This window comes from Columba livia, chromosome 8, assembly GCF_036013475.1.
Source record: "Columba livia isolate bColLiv1 breed racing homer chromosome 8, bColLiv1.pat.W.v2, whole genome shotgun sequence".
NCBI classification, from domain to species: Eukaryota; Metazoa; Chordata; class Aves; order Columbiformes; family Columbidae; genus Columba; species Columba livia.
Window position 1 is genome coordinate 9,458,785 of NC_088609.1, and position 15,760 is coordinate 9,474,544.

At 41.8% G+C, this 15,760-nt stretch overlaps 1 protein-coding gene across 3 annotated transcripts in view; it reads left to right on the plus strand.

Moving 5' to 3' along the window:
• The window catches only part of NEGR1 (neuronal growth regulator 1), a 245,675-nt gene that overhangs the window by 171,936 nt on the left and 57,979 nt on the right, over positions 1-15,760 (plus strand). For all 3 annotated transcript variants that reach the window (XM_065071912.1, XM_065071913.1, XM_005498948.4), the window contains exons 5-6: positions 1,434-1,554; positions 5,413-5,564. In XM_065071912.1, the coding sequence (XP_064927984.1) occupies positions 1,434-1,554; positions 5,413-5,564 (273 nt within the window). The remainder of the gene's footprint in view (positions 1-1,433; positions 1,555-5,412; positions 5,565-15,760) is intronic.

Sequence of the window (15,760 nt, forward strand, 5' to 3'; positions counted from 1 at the left end):
AAATAGTAGGATGTGAGTGATGGGTAAGAGGGAACCAGTTGTGTGTTTAATCCCACCTGAAACATCCTCGTGTGGTTTTGTTAAACACAGAGACTTGTGTATAAGTGCTGAGTGTGCGGGGTTGATGTGCCAGCTGGATTCCCACGCCATGTCCCGCACATCTGGAGAAGCAACTGTTGGGGCTGGTGAAGGACAGTGAGCAGTGGGATGCAATGGAGGTGACTTCTGTGGGGGAACCTTAGCTCTGCTCTCTTGTGGCTCTGATGATGCTTTGGTGGGGCTAGTTCCCGTAAAAATGCTGGTCGTTCACAGGGCACAATGGGTGAGATGGGGACAGAAGCAGATGAGAGGCAGTCAGCATTTCACAGGGACATAAACACCTTAGAGAAACATCTGGAAAACTGCTTGTGAAAAAATAAGTAGATTTTTATTTATAAGTTCTGTTTTGGTTTTTATAGAGTTTTTACGATGCACATAAATTATTGTTTAAAAACAGACAATGCAAAAGAAATTCCAGGGAGAAGGCAGTTGTTGTTCAGCCTTTCCTTTGATAATGGCTTTCCTGAGGAATTTGTTGTGTTTTCTTTTCAGCTTACAGTTGGCTTTCACTGGCAACTGGGAAAACAGACTATGCTTTATATCTTTGTTTTTATGTGTGGTTCTAAGCTTAACATGTTTATTGCTGTGTACAATTTTTACTATTTAAAAAGACAAAACATATTTACTGAAACAACCCTATAAGCAATATAATACTGGAAAAATCATGCTGTTGCATGGTATTTACAGTTGACTCATAATTACAAAGGTAGGTTTGTTCTTTTAATGTGCAAAATAAGATCTCAAAGGCCACCTGAGCCTGTGGGGTCTGCAGAATCCATGGTGCAAAAGATGAGTGGTGCTGGACGTGTTCCCTTGGCTTTGGACCCGCAGCTGCTCAGCTGGCACTAGTGTTGGGGCACCATGTGCTTTTTTCCAATTCTAAGGTCTTAAATACATCTCGTATGACACTAACACAAATCAGAGAATCGCAGGATTGTTTGGCTTGGAAGGACCTTCCCAGCTCACCCAGTGCCACCCCTGCCATGAGCAGGGACATCTTCACCCAGACCAGGTTGCTCAGAGCCCCATCCAGCCTGGCCTGGGGTGTTATTTTACATTGAGTACCTGAGTTGGAAAAAACTCTTTTGAGTATGGGATTATTATTCCTTCATGTCTCAGTTATGTTTTTTTTTACACCAGACACACAGAATATCTATCAGAATCTGCTGTGTGGGATGATTTTTACACTACTGGAAGCAAGCATGGTTGAATGTGAATCAAGCTGGAAAACATGCCCCAGGCTGAGAGTGACATGGAGTGCACTGGAGAGAGACGGCGTTAAACAATCTGCCTGTCGAGATGCAAATATCCATTTTACAATTCTTTTTTTTCAGTTGCTCCCACAATTCAGGAACTTAAGTCCAGCGGTGTGGTGCTTGGAGGGAACGGACTGATTCGGTGCGAAGGTGCAGGAGTTCCTGCCCCGGTCTTTGAGTGGTACAAAGGAGAGAGGAAGTAAGTACCCGGCGGGCTGGGGCTGTCCCAAATCTGGGACAAATCTGTCCCAAAATTCCTGCCAAGCTTTAGCCGGTGGGTGCATGGAGGTGTCGGCTCCCGACAGCCGTGCTGCACGGCTTTGAGGGAATTTCTCCATTTTCTTGTAGTCTTGGTTTGTGTGCTCAAAAATGAGGCGTAATCTAGCTGTCTGTGGCTGGGCTGAGATAGTGGTAATTGCAATAATGGGCCTAACAGTTAAGCATGCTTTAGTAATTACAACCTTTTAAGTACAATAATAAGAAAGGCACTGCGATAGTCTACTAAAAGGTTATTTAAAAATAAAAAATAATCATCTTCATAGGTGTTCCTGCTAAGGGTGTCAGGGTGAGAAGGCTGGTTCATGACCATGACTTTCAGCCAAACTTTACTGTACATGAATTTTACCCCAGTTGTGCCATTCGTGTTCTAGGCCGTGGGTTAATACAGCACGGACTTGCCTGGAGCTGCTGTGGGTCACAGCCGCTAAGGGGGGGCTGCGGAGCACCCTCTGCTCAAACCCCAAAACTGACCATGTGCTTTGGCTTTGGTCACAGTTGGCTTCACTTTCGGACCGTCAGTGCCATGTAAGGATATCAGGCATCTCTGTAGGGTCATTATTTTAAAAATCAGCTCGTTCAACAGGTAGATATTTTTCATTTTTAATAGGAAATTCTGTTCTACAGCTCTGGTCTTATCTAAGAACTTGTTTTTGTGAAGTTTACATATTTGTGCAAAAGCAAGTGGATATTTTCCCTCGTAAGCAACTGTCCATATGTACCTTCTATCTCCTGGAATTTCCTGGCTTCTGAGCCCTGGGTTTCTCAGTTCGAACGTCCCATTAAACCTGGGAGCTGACATGAGAATATTAATGGCCAATTTTCAAGGAAAGCCATCTGTCAGCTCCCTGCTCCCTGGCCAGCTGCTCCCTCCTGAGCATCCGCTGCTCCTGTTCCTTTGGGTATTCTCAGAGCAGTCATAACTATTGTAACTAAAAGCATTCTCTAAAACAATTTAATTGAGCTTTACTATACACAACAGTAAATGTTTTTCTTCTGTTGGCAAAATTCAGCTGCATACTATTTCCAAAGATGCAAAATTGATTTTACATGTGGAGGGGGGAGTTGGAGTAGAAACATTTTATGCAGAAAGTATTGTAGCGCAGGTTTTACCGTTCTAGATTCAATTAGCATGATAATCACCTTTATATTTATAATGCTGGCCTGTTCCTCTCTTCCTGAGCGCATTCAGTGCCATGGCAGCAGGACAGGCATGCAAACATTTCAGGACACCAAAGCCATGCCTTCTGTTTTCTGTTTGGGTTGGTGCATCACCTGAGGCTTCCTATAATCAGCAGAAATGCACTGTCCTGCAGTGTCTTACTGCTCAAGCGTGATGTGAAATCTGGCAGGACATTCTTTTCCATTAAACTGCTGCTGACGGATGTGCTGGCCAGGCCTGACTACAAAGGTGTGGGGATCTCCAAACCCTCACCGATGGCAGGAAAGAGGAAAACACATGTTGTTTTTCCCTCCGATATTTCCCTTTTGCCTCTGGCTGATGGAATGAGCCTTAGACAGCTCAGGTGTTGTTATAATGTAAACTGAGAAGAATTAGCTTTCATAGGTTGTTCAGAGTAGCATGGACATTATTCGGCAGATAATTTGCAGATACACTACAAAGCTAAATTCATATATTTGGAGTGCACACCCTGCTATTTTTTCTGCTAATGGAATAGAGAGAATCCCATTTTCATCAGTTAGTCCTGGACTAGGACCTTTTTTCTTTCTGTAGATCCAGATGGATCTTTGAAAAAAAGAGAAGTGGGAGTTACATCTGAAACCCGAAGTATATGTTCAATGACTGAAACAACCCTTTGGGGGCTGTAAACTGTTGTTGCTTAGATTAATGTAAGTGAGCTAGGAAAGGACTGGAAATTTGGGAGAAAAGTTTGTAAAGTTCATAAAATCATCTTAAAATTATAAAAGTGTGTGGTTTCTAAAGCTGTACAAGGATTCCCTGTGGAGAGGAGAATAGCTTCACTGTACTGACTTCCAGACTCGAATTCTCAGCTGTTCAAGTAGGTTCTGTTACAGGGTTACACAGAAATTACATCTCTGACATTAAACAGCCAAGGGAAGAAACCCAGAAGTCATCTATCTAAAAATATTAATTCCCTTATCCTTGACAGAGCAAACAAGACTTACATTTGAAATAACAAAACTCATTATATTGGCTTAATGTATTCTAACAAGGTGAAGGTATTCAAACGTGAACCAAAGGCAGGTACCTCTGGGGGCTGGTACTGACGCATGATCTTTGGATGCGCAGGCTTAATCTCTGGAATAAAATGAGATCACTGTTCTTTATAGCCAGCGGTACAAGGCAGGAAGGGGAAGAGATGTCTAGGGTGGCTGCACACAACTTAAAATGCCGTTCCAGCCTGAGAAATAACTTGGTAAAACCCAGACAAGTAATAAACGCCATGTTCAGTCAATAAGCCAAACAGAGCAGTGCATGGGAGTAATTAATTAAAAGTAAAAGCATCTGGTTCTTACAACTGAAAATGGAAATCCTCAAAACTGCTGAGTTTATGCTAACTAATGCTGGCTCCTTGGTTCGATAATTACATGGCTTATTGATATGCATATCTATCGGATTCCATTTACTCCATTTCCAGTTCTGCCCCCCAGTGTCAGCCAGTTCCCTGCAGGGACGTGGAGAGAAGGTGACATGGAGGGGAAGTGACACCATCTCTGTTGCTGCTTTGCTGCTGCACTGTCAGGGACACAGCAATGGGGCAGCAGAAACTCCAACACCCTTTGTTTTCTTGACAGAAAAAAAGCAACAACCTTACAGCTGTAAATAGAGATGCTGTAGGTCAAAGCGCAGTTATAGTCCAAGGGGTGGATGGAGGTGACGTTCTTGGTGTCAGTTGATACCACGCTGATCCGCTGTGCTGGGACAGGGATAAATCTTCAGGGTGGCTTTGGAAGGAAGGGACTCTTGGGCTCTTCTGTGGGAGAGGCAGGAAGACAGATTTAGAACAGAAGCACATGCGTGGGTTGGAAGGACAAACTTCTGCCTTTTGCAAGTCTGGCGATAAGATCAGTCTTCTAACTGTGCTGTTCCCCCCAAACCAGGCATTTCAATCCCATGTTTTTATGTTTCTTGCAAAACCACATGTGTCTGTGGGATGTCCCCGTAGGGTCCTGCACAGCAGCATAAACTGACCAGGGACCAGAAACCCCCATGTGTGCAGCACGTGGGGATTAAACGGGAGCAGAGGTGTCTTGAGAAGTATTCAGTCCATAATATGCACAAGTGCAATTAATGACAGACTTGAAAAGTTTTAGGACAGAACACTGAAAGATTGCGTTCATTCCCAGGATAATATGATTGTATCTTTCAACATATCAAACAAAAATTGTATACTGAATACTCTGCTCTTTATGTGAAACATAAGGAATAAGAGTAATCAACTGTAGCAAGTATTTAAAAACTAAGCTGCCCATCCGAAAGTTTATCCTATGGGCAGGCAGGGCTGTGCGTGTCAGACTTCATCTTCTTTGGGTTATAGGACAAACAGGCAGAACTTTGTCCCCTCGATACTCCTCAGCTTCAGCGCTGCCCGTGGCCTCTCTCATCTGCCGCGGTGGTTTTGTGGTAGTGGAGTTTGACAGGCTCCATCGGCAGCTCGCAAACAGCTCACTGGGCTACCAGATAGGTCTGGAAAAAAAAGAAAAATAAAAAATAAAAATAATTTAAAAAAAAAAAAAGAGAGAGAAAATATGTTGCTTATGGTATATGAGTTACAGAAATTTTCTCTTTGCTTTCTAGACTGATCAATGGTCAACAAGGAATTACTATTAAAAATTATAGTACAAGATCACTTCTTACTGTTACCAATGTGACAGAAGAACATTTTGGCAACTATACATGTGTCGCTGCCAACAAGCTAGGGACGACCAATGCCAGCCTGCCTCTCAACCGTAAGTAACGTGGACATGTGGCGAATGTTCATGGTTGTTTGTTCCACATACATGGAGTCAAAAGCCAAAAAAAGTAGTTTCTTATTTTTTTTTTCTGGTTTCTTCACAAGCATATAAATACCACTGTGTTCCTCAGGGCTGGAAAATAACACACCTGGTTGTGTATTCTGTGCTGCAGAAGGGTTTCTGTTCTGAAGATGAGGGCTCATTTTAAGGGTATCAATGAGTTATGAAACTACAAAAAAAAACCAAACACCTAAAGCCAACCCGCCATCATGGTATCGAGGCAGAATTAGCATGACAAAATATTGCTGCTCAGAATAGCTATAACAAATCACTAAGGCATCACTGTATATAAAGTTAAAATCTTTTTCACCTGGTTTCAAGGACTGGATAGAGCTGAACAAACCTGCTTACAGGTCGGTCTGTTGGTCATTGGCCTCTGATATAGAGCAGTGGTGGAGGACTTGACATTAAATCTTTAGGAAAAAAGATAATCAGTGTTGTGATCAGCAAAGCATTGAGAATTTTTGGCATGAATGTTATTTAAAATGGGTCTCGCATGTCCTGCTGGAAAGATATTTTTATCTGTGAATTTGTAATATTTCACATTTGTTGAATATCCAGCCATCTGTTAGTGGCATCTGAAAATGTTCGTAGTTGAACTTCGCTGTTGATCTGTTCTCATAGTGATAAAACTGAAAGACAAAACTTAGAATATATCCTACATGCTTTTCTCTGCATAAAGATATTCCTTATTCAGGGGAAATGCAGATTTTTGGTTGCTGAAATCCTAGGGCCACTGCCTTCTAGCCATGAAACTTCCTATATGATGTATATTATCAGGATATTCTAAATTACTGCAGAAGAGACATAATAAGTCAAAAATAGCATGAAGCCTTTGCTGGCATTTTATTTAATATTTGAGAAATCATTAACGAAGTGGAAGCAACATTACACTTATTTTAAACAGCAAATGGAAGTAAAAACAAGTAATATTATGCCAGAAGCAGTTCATATTTGGTGTATTTGCAATTCAGAGAAGGTAAAATGAAGGTTTGGTTTCATTTTGAGAGACCAGAGTGAAACTTGCATCTTAGTTGCTGCCAGGATTTCATCAGTTTTAAGTTGTTGAGGTACCATGTAGCCACCCTTAAGAAGTACTTTGAGATTCAGAAGTTGAAAATGTCATATACGTACCAAGTATATTGTTACAAATCATAAAAATAGATCATGAAAAAGATGGGATGTGTGAAGCAGAACAGACCTAGAGAAAATACTGAAATCTTGGTTGGATCCTGACCTCACGGAATGAAATACGAGGGTGATGCTAGCTCAGGGCTTTGACTGAAGGACTAGGATGCAACGTCTTATTTCATACTATGATTTTATTAATCTAGTCAATACAAGGAGGGATTTCCAAAAGGTGGTGATCTAGATTTTGGTTGGGAATGAAGATCATTTGGCGGAGTTTTTTCACTTGCTCATAGTTTGCATTAATGTTATCTAGAAAGAGTATCACTTAATAAAACAAAATAAAATCACAGGGTAGGCATTTACTAAGTATGGACTCCTTAATCCTTCAGAGAGGATTTTCTCTTGTGAAACACTACTTATGTTTTACTTTGTTGGCAATGGTAGCTGAATATTTGCACTGGTCAGGTATGTGTAGGGAAGCATTAGCACTTGGAGGCTGATTGCGACATTTGATAGTCAAATACAGGGTTAAGCACAATTTGATCATCGTGTTCCTCGACAAATGTTAAAAGTCAGATGTTGATGTCTTATTTCAGCATGTATTTTAAACCGTTAATTGCATTGGTGCAATGGAGTCTGAGACATGGAGCGGCTGGAACGGCATCATTAGCGCAGGGCCCGTTAATGACCCAATTTGGGCGCTGCCGCTTGCTCTGCTGCTGCCCCCGCAAAGTCACCGCGGGTGTGCAAAAATACAGGTTTTTTATCAAAATGCTGTTGCAACGTGTAGCTACGCAGGAGCGCTCAGAGCCCGAGCACAGCCTGCACACCTCGCTGTCAGGGCCAGCACCTGGCCCCGCAGCACTAAATAATGGCTAATTGGCTGTTTCTGTCTGCTGTTGGGGTGGGGTTTTTTAAAGAAAAATGTTTGTAGTGGAGTTAGAAAATCTGTGTTTTCTTTCTTTGCACATCCCTATCTAACATATAAATGGCATCATAGCTGTGCACAACTGGAGCTGCTCTAGGGGACAGGTCTGAGCGTATTCTCTGTTACTGGTGTCTGCGTCCTGTGCTGATATAAAACTCAGGGATATCAGAGAAAGGATTATTTCTCCTGCTACAAGGATGGCTCTGGCTTTCAGTGATCCATAAATGCAGCTTTTAGCCAACAGAAAGTCATGAAGTGGGTGAAGGGAAGTCAGGACAAAGTAAAAGCTGACGCTGTGTGGCTGTGATGGAGATGAGCAAAGGAGATGCATGGGGCTGTACCTGGCTGGGGCTGCTCAGCCTGGGCAGGGGACAGAGGACATTCCCACCGCTGCCAGCAGAATGGCACCCAGGGCCACTTCTGTCCCAGGGACAGGTGGGCAGGTCAGTGTGCAGGAGAACCTCATGTCTGGGGAGTTACAAACATCCCAGATCCTGTGAACGTAGAGCAATTTATCACCCACCTAACTGAAGACTTGGTGGCAATGTCTAAGATCTCGCTATTAATAATAAATTCAGCAGCTGTAAAATAGAAAGACTGAGCCTTGTGGGAAAAATGCAGAGAAGCAGTGGTTCCAATAAATTAATAATGAATGGCAATTTGCTAATTATTCATGTCTAAGTCCTCTGTATATTCCAAAAGTGTGGGTTTTTTTGGGGAAGTGTCTGAAGTACATGATTCTCCTATTGCATCCGCATGAGGAGTGTTTGTTGGACAGTCCCATCCTGCCATCTACGGGCCTAATTCATCAGATGTTTAGCATTGCCTTTGCCCAGAATTTCTGGTACTGCAGAACTTAGCCCTTTCCTGTAAATAAAGAATTAATTCTCTGATTCATTACACCCAGGAGATGAGATGTTGTGGTGGGTACCCAGGCTAAGAGGTTCCATCTACAGGGCGAGGAGCCTGTGGGGAATGGAATAGCCCTTTATTATTTTTATTTTGCCTTTAAATTAGCACAATTTTAAGACAAAAAGCATTTTCCTACAAATAAATTTGCAAGGCCATTGCGAGGGGAGGGATTTATCATTAACCATTGGCACTGAGGTAGATCTATTCAATGGTTTTTCTCAAGCAGCCAAAACTAAGATGGTCTCTATGGCTGTTAGACCAGCAACCTCATTTCAAGATGGCCCCTGTCCTGGCACTCTCCTGTCCAGGAGCCAGAGTTGGTAGTGGATTTTATCTTACTTTCTCTTATCAAAACTGAGCTGTGTCAGAAGGTTTTTCCTGCGTTTTATCGATGAAGATAAAGGTGGAGCCTTTGGGGAGATGATGGTGCTCAGGAAACTGAGTGGTTGTTGAGATCTCACATTTTCAGTCTGTATGTAGGTTTAATCTTTGCATCTATAGAAACTATGAAACTACTTAAGAGACTGTTCATAGAGGCATTACACTCATTGCTATGTGTGTGATATCTGTGTGTCCCTCAAAGACCCGCCATCCACAAAATTCTGAATTCCCGTAAGCCACCAGCTTGCAGGAGATAAAAATAATCAGTACTTCTCTAGCAGATAGGTGTGTGTTTATTCTTAAGTAAAGGGATTCTTTTTATTTTCTAAAGAGCACCTCCTATACATTCCCTCATATTTTTAGGAATGTTGTAAATGCCTCATCTGGTAAGTGGTACCTGTCTTAAGAAAATTTGTAATACTGAGGAAGCATCCATGTCCACTACTAACAGCTGCCAAAGAAACTACATTTTTTAAGTGGCTGGTTTTAAGATCCACAGATGTTACTGACATTCAGATTTATACAGAAGTCTGAGATAATATTATCATTATTTTTTTTAAATGTAAAAAACTGTGCAGAAAAGGTCAGCAGTGACATCTGGAAGGAGAAGGAGCATAGCAAGGTATGTGAGAGATGTAGTATTTTCTGTGCTAATTTAATTGCTGCAGCTAAACAGAACTACTTTATTGAATATGCATCCAACTGTGAACTTATGGTTAGGGCAACACGCTTATAATCTTGTTTCAAATATTTCTACATGCCAGGAATCGTCAGACCATGGCCTCAATTTATGTGCTGATTGCATTGTGTCCTGGTTCCTACATAAAGATTCCTAATTAAACTGCTGTATTAATATTTTTAATACATCAGGTTTCATGTCTGTAACGCAAAAAAAAATAATATTCGTCAAAAATTTTTAATTAACTCATTGTAAATTGCACAAAACATATAATAATATGCATGCTTCTCAGTGGCTCTATGTATAACTGGTGTAGCGTTGGCTATGTCTACTGGAACATCAGAGACCCAGAAGGTCTCAGCAGAGCAGTACAATGGCCTTGCTAAGACACATCTTCTAACTAAGGGGACAGGCATTTTACATGGTAATTTCTTAGCAGCACCTCCTGCTGTGCCCAGGGATGAAAATCAAAGAAAAACTGAATTTAAGGGGCTTCAGAGATCACCTCTGTCATCCGATCAAGTGCACACTCATGGTGCTGGTCATCATTCCCGGCATGTGTTGGACTTGCTCCCCTTGATCCATAGTGACCTTCTGCTTTAACCCATTGGTGACCTTCCCTTTGGATTTAAACAAAACATTTTCTTACTGCAGCTCAAACCAGTTTCCACACGTCATGGTCACTTTGGGAAGAAGGGAGACGGGGGTTTCTCAGAAGGGAGAAGAAATGAGATCAGGGCAGCGGGAGGGAAGAGCAGTGCCTTGGCAAAATGGTTGTCTCCAAGGTCATAAAAGCTTTTCCTGAAACGAGCAATGAATGATCCAAAATTAGTGACTTCATGTAGCCACAAATATGTGTTTCCACCACCACCATCAGTAGTGGTGACGGGGTGGCCAGGGCTTTCTGCTGGGACAGGTCCCCTCCCATCACCAGTTTGCAGCGGTGATTTGGTGTAGTCTGACACCTGAGCAGCAGCCACGTTCCTGACATGACACTTGTTACGCCTTAAAGGTTTCTGTGTGCATTTATTCCTTTGACTTTAGCAAGCTTTAGTTTCCTTTCCTTCTTTTTTTGTTTTCTTTAAAAAAAGAGAAAAAAAATCATATTTTAGTGTATTTGGATATGCGACAGTTTTCTGCTAAGTTTTAGCTCAATAGCTTTGCCTGAGCTACCAACTTCGACATTTCTAGAAAGAAATTTACTCTCCAGGGATATTCCCTTTGTATCCACAGTTTCTGCTGTTGTCCAATTATCTCAGAAAGATTTTACTATTTTATCTCTCGAATACTGGCCTGAAAAGTGAATTAAACTAAAATTTTCATAGTTCTGTGCTGTGTCTCAGCCAGGCAGGCTGGTCTGCACCAAAAAAAAAAAAAAAAGTTATAATAGATATATACATATGAAAATTTAAAAGGAAATTTCTGTACTCATTAGCAGGCTATTGAAAGACTGCTGCAGTTAGCCAAGAGATATTTATTTATTGATTTAATAAGGTTTGGATCAAGGCCATAGCCTCCTGTAGACATCACTGTGAAGGGAATTGGTGCCAGGGACATGATTTTTCCTTTGGAGATGCCCTGTCCTGCTCCTGGGGTGCAGTCATTGCCCAGGGAAGGTCTCCTCCTCCACGTCTCAGGGGGGGCGAGGGACAGGGAATGGGTCTGAAATCTGTTCTGGGAATGTCCAGATGCTTTGTGAAGAGCTGGTTCCCACATCTGAGCCCTTGTGCTTTCTCATGGCTTCTGACCCACTGCCAGGGACAGCCAGGTCCCCACCTGGGGGTTTCATGGTGCACCCTTTCTCAAGCCCAGCCAAATCTTTGCAGGATGCATCGTCCCAAGTTCATAACATCTGTGCTGTATCTCTCCTGTTACAGACTGTAGATGGTTCTGCTGTGGGTTTTTGTTGGTTGGCTGGTTGGGTTTTTTCCCCTCTGTCTTCACTGTTGGAGTTTGTGTTCTTTGGTTTTGCTCACCATGTGGAACTTGGCCTGATGGGAGCAGCTGCTGCAGGAGGGGCGTCCCATCACGCAGCCTGGACCTGTGACACCAGGATGGACACCCAGCTCCTGCTCAGTGTGTTGCAGTTCAGGGAATGAGAGAATCTGGGTTATAAATCCAGGAGTCATTTCCTCGGGCACCCTTCTCAGTCATCAGGGTGTGTTCATCATTCATCCAGGGCATTTTAATTTATCATGTTCCCAGTGGAAAAGAACTCTCTGAAAACTTCCATCCCCAGTGGGATTCTTAGGTGAGGTAAAAACCTTCCTTCTTTCCCATTCTTGCTCAGGGTGAAATGCAGACATACAATGCAGCTGAACAGCACATGAGTAAATCAGAGTTTTCTTCATATCCAGGGTACTCCTGTGGGACTAATTTCCTGAGGTATTGCTGAAAGAAGGAACCCAGCAGAGTTAAAAACTCACCGTCTTAAATTCATATATTCGTACAGAATAAGATAAATGGCCAAATCCTCCATTTATGTAAGTCATAATAATTCTGTTAGATGTTGAGTTTGAGATCCTTCCATATGGATGCCAACTGCTGCTGCAGGTAGCAATTACTGGGAGTTAAGGAAAAATTTTCTCTAAATCCATTTTCCAGCTTGAGCTTTATTCTGAATTATAGGACAATAAGTGGCTGAGGTGGGATGAGGTAGAAATAACTCATCTGAGCAAGGCCAATAACATGTTTCTCCTTGACATTTAGAAGAAACTTTAAAGGCCTGAGAGTGTATCTGTGTTCGAAGAGGGGGGGGAAGTCATCTCTGCTATGGATCGTTACCGAAGTTGCCTTTATATTCTGTTTTGTTACATTTGTGTTTATATTCTCAAATTGTGCAATTATAACCATAGCTAACAACATTTAGACACATATCCTTACTTAACTGGATAAATGTGAGAGGTTGAAGCATGTCTAGAAGCATGTCTAAATGTTCATCTTAGGTATCAGTTAATTATGATGATTAAAATGAATGCAAGGTCACCCATGGAACGTATTAACAGGGCTGGTGAAGGTGGCAGCTGCCTGTGCCCCGAGCAGGGTGAGAAGCAACGATTGTGAGAGCCCTTCTTGAGCTTTTGTTTCTTTTCAAGGAGGAGAAAACCCTGAAGTAAATTAACTTTTTAGAAAAAAATGAAAATCTAAAGAATACCATGTATAACAAATGGGATAGAAACTAGAATTGCTATAATGTAATAATATAAATATATTGTACAATTTGTTGAGAGGTTAAAGATGATTACTGTCTGTCTTCTAAAGGAAAAGCAACTTATTGAAATATCGGCTCATCTAGAGAGGACGTATTAGGAAGTTTTCTCATAAAACAAGCCCCAGAGAGCTTTCACTTGCAGTCATCAGTGGCAAATTTTAAACTTAATGCGAAGCACTTCTTCATTAAAACATTATTAAGTGCAGAACTTATTTTCATAACAAGTTGTTGAGACCAAAGCTCATGTGGCTTTAGAAAGGAACTATTGATCAAGGATATCAAGAATTTTCATTAAAATCATGGAATATATTTTAAACCCAAGGCTTCAGTATTTAAGCAAACAGTTTGACCGGTTGGGAAATGCCATTACTGACATAATTATTATTGATCTCTACAACTGCCTGAAAGGACATTGTAGCACGGAAGGTGTTGGTCTCTTGGGCTGTCGGGCATTGGAACAGGCTGCCCAGGGCAGTGGTGGAGTCACCATCCCTGGAGGGGTTGAACAGATGGAGATGGGGTTCTCAGGGACATGGGGTAGTGCCAGGGCTGGAGGAATGGTTGGACCTGACGATCTTGAGGGCATTTTCCAACCAAAATAACTTATGACTCTATGATCTGAAAAACATGTGTGCTTCTATTGTGTCAAGTGTCCTGTAATTTAGAGATTGCTAAAAACCCACGGAGATAGCGATGATCTCCGCAGCCTCTATTTACATTTTTCTGAGAGCTGCTACATGTTCCTAAGCACCTGAACAGCTTGTGAGCTGAAGAAATTTAGAAAGAAAAAACATTTTTTCTTTTTCCTGCAAGAAAGCCAGAAATAGGTTGAGAGAGATAAAAGTGAGAGCTTTTTCTGTGAGCTCACACTATAAACACTAATGAACCTCTGTATTGAATCACAAAAGTAACAAATGCTGAGGTGTTTCGATCAGTATCTAAGATAGAGGACTCCATTAATAAGAACAAAACATTTAATGTTAACTTATTGGGGATGTTAGGAAGAAAACAACAAATCTAATGAAGTAACCACACTGTAAACTAAGGCACAGTACAACATAGGGTTGTTGTAAAGCTTTTATTTATTTAGCCAATAAAATGTACATCTGGTACCAGCCCCTTTGCTGATGCTGTTGCTGAGCTTTCCATGGAGCTGCGAGTGTGTGAGAAACCGTCAGGCTGGAGATACGAACTTTGGAGCAAGGATCCAAAAATGTCTTCTCTAAATCAATAGAGACGTTAGTGCTTTTAAAGCTGCAGTTTCACGGCTCAAGGTAGTTCTATGCAGTTCTGTATCTTCTTCTTCCTTTTTTCTTAACTTAGAGTTGAGTTTAAAAAATAGATTCCTGCTATCATCAGAGCACTACGTTGTATAAAGTATGTCTGGTTTAAAATAGTACTTTTAGTCAGCGAGTAGTTGACATTTTAAAGCAAGACGGCACTTTTTTCAAAATAATAAAATGTTTTCCCTGAATGTAGCTTCCTAGACTAGGATGCAACTTGAAAAAAGGGTTAAAGTTTCCCTGCACTCCTTGTCATCATCCCGTCTGAATTTCAGACACATTGTTCTCCTACTAAAGAAATTTTGCAGCCAGTCTATTGCTGTTTGCAAACCAAAGGCTTGTGTCTTGACCTTTCTGCATTTGCCCTCAACCAGGAGCCGCTGGAGCTGCTCCTGGGCTCTGTAAATATTATTGCACAACTTGGGGGCAACTTGGGCAGCTCATCACGTCCAGAACATGCCAGTGCCGAAGCAAGGGAGAATGGTGGTTCAGCTCTCAATGTCTGTGATCATACCTGTTCTAAAAAATACCTTACAAGCCTGCATTACTTTAAATAAAATCCCCACTCCAGGGACAGAAACCATTGCTCCCCATTTGTAGATTTTTCTTAAACAAAAATAATATTTTCATACATTTTCTCTTAGTGTATCAGCTCATCACAGAGCTGCTAACGATGCTTCATTTGTCGATGCTTCATTTGTGCTCAGTTTGCCCAGGATTTTGCAACTGGCACCTGATGTGGTGTTGCAGGCAAGGATGGAGTGAAAGGAAATTGCGCAATTGAATAAATATTTGCACAATATCAAGCAAAGCAAAGGCTGGGAGCCGGTTATTTCTACATGCAAAGCAATGCAATAACGCGCTGCTTGGGAAAATCACAGCTCTGGCTGAGGGATGAAGCTGGCCTCAAAATGAACGGGTTTGAATTTGTCATGTGTAAATCCAGGCTGAGAGGAGGATTTCTGACCCTGAGAACTGCTGGGTTCTGCAACAGTTTTCAATAGAGGGGGTGGGGGGGGGGGAAAGCCACCCAAATTATTTTGGCAATGAAAGTTGGTGAGTTTATCAAAGGGATTTATCCTCAGGGTTAAAGAAGTGAGCTGAAATCCTCAGGTCTGTTCCACAGGAAAAAAAAAAAGTCAAAACAGATGCAGCTCACATGTAAAACTCCCTTTCTGCTGTTCCAATGAACATTTTCCTGCAAAGCTCAACAAAACCAGAGATTTTGTGCTGGTTCGATTTTATTATCTTGCTTTCCAAGTGGGGTGTGTAGTTGGCATCAATGAAAACTGGCCTGGGTCTAACCCTCCCTTGTGTCCTGTGCCTAGCTGCTCGCACTTCTGGATTGCATTGAGGTGATTTGCAGTGGTTTGCATTTAAGAAAAGTCCCGTTTGCCTTTTTGCAGATAAAGATTTATTTCATTTTCAGTATATTAGAAGTATCCAGTTTGTTTTGCATATTAAAGCAGTGAGAGGTGATGGTGAGAGGGTCTTTGTGGGCACTGTGCTGAGCCGGGGCTGCAGGTGCAGCTGCAGGCTGTTTTCTTCCTAACATCCCCAATAACTTAGCTCAGACAGGCTCAGGTGCCTTTGGGATCCGGAATG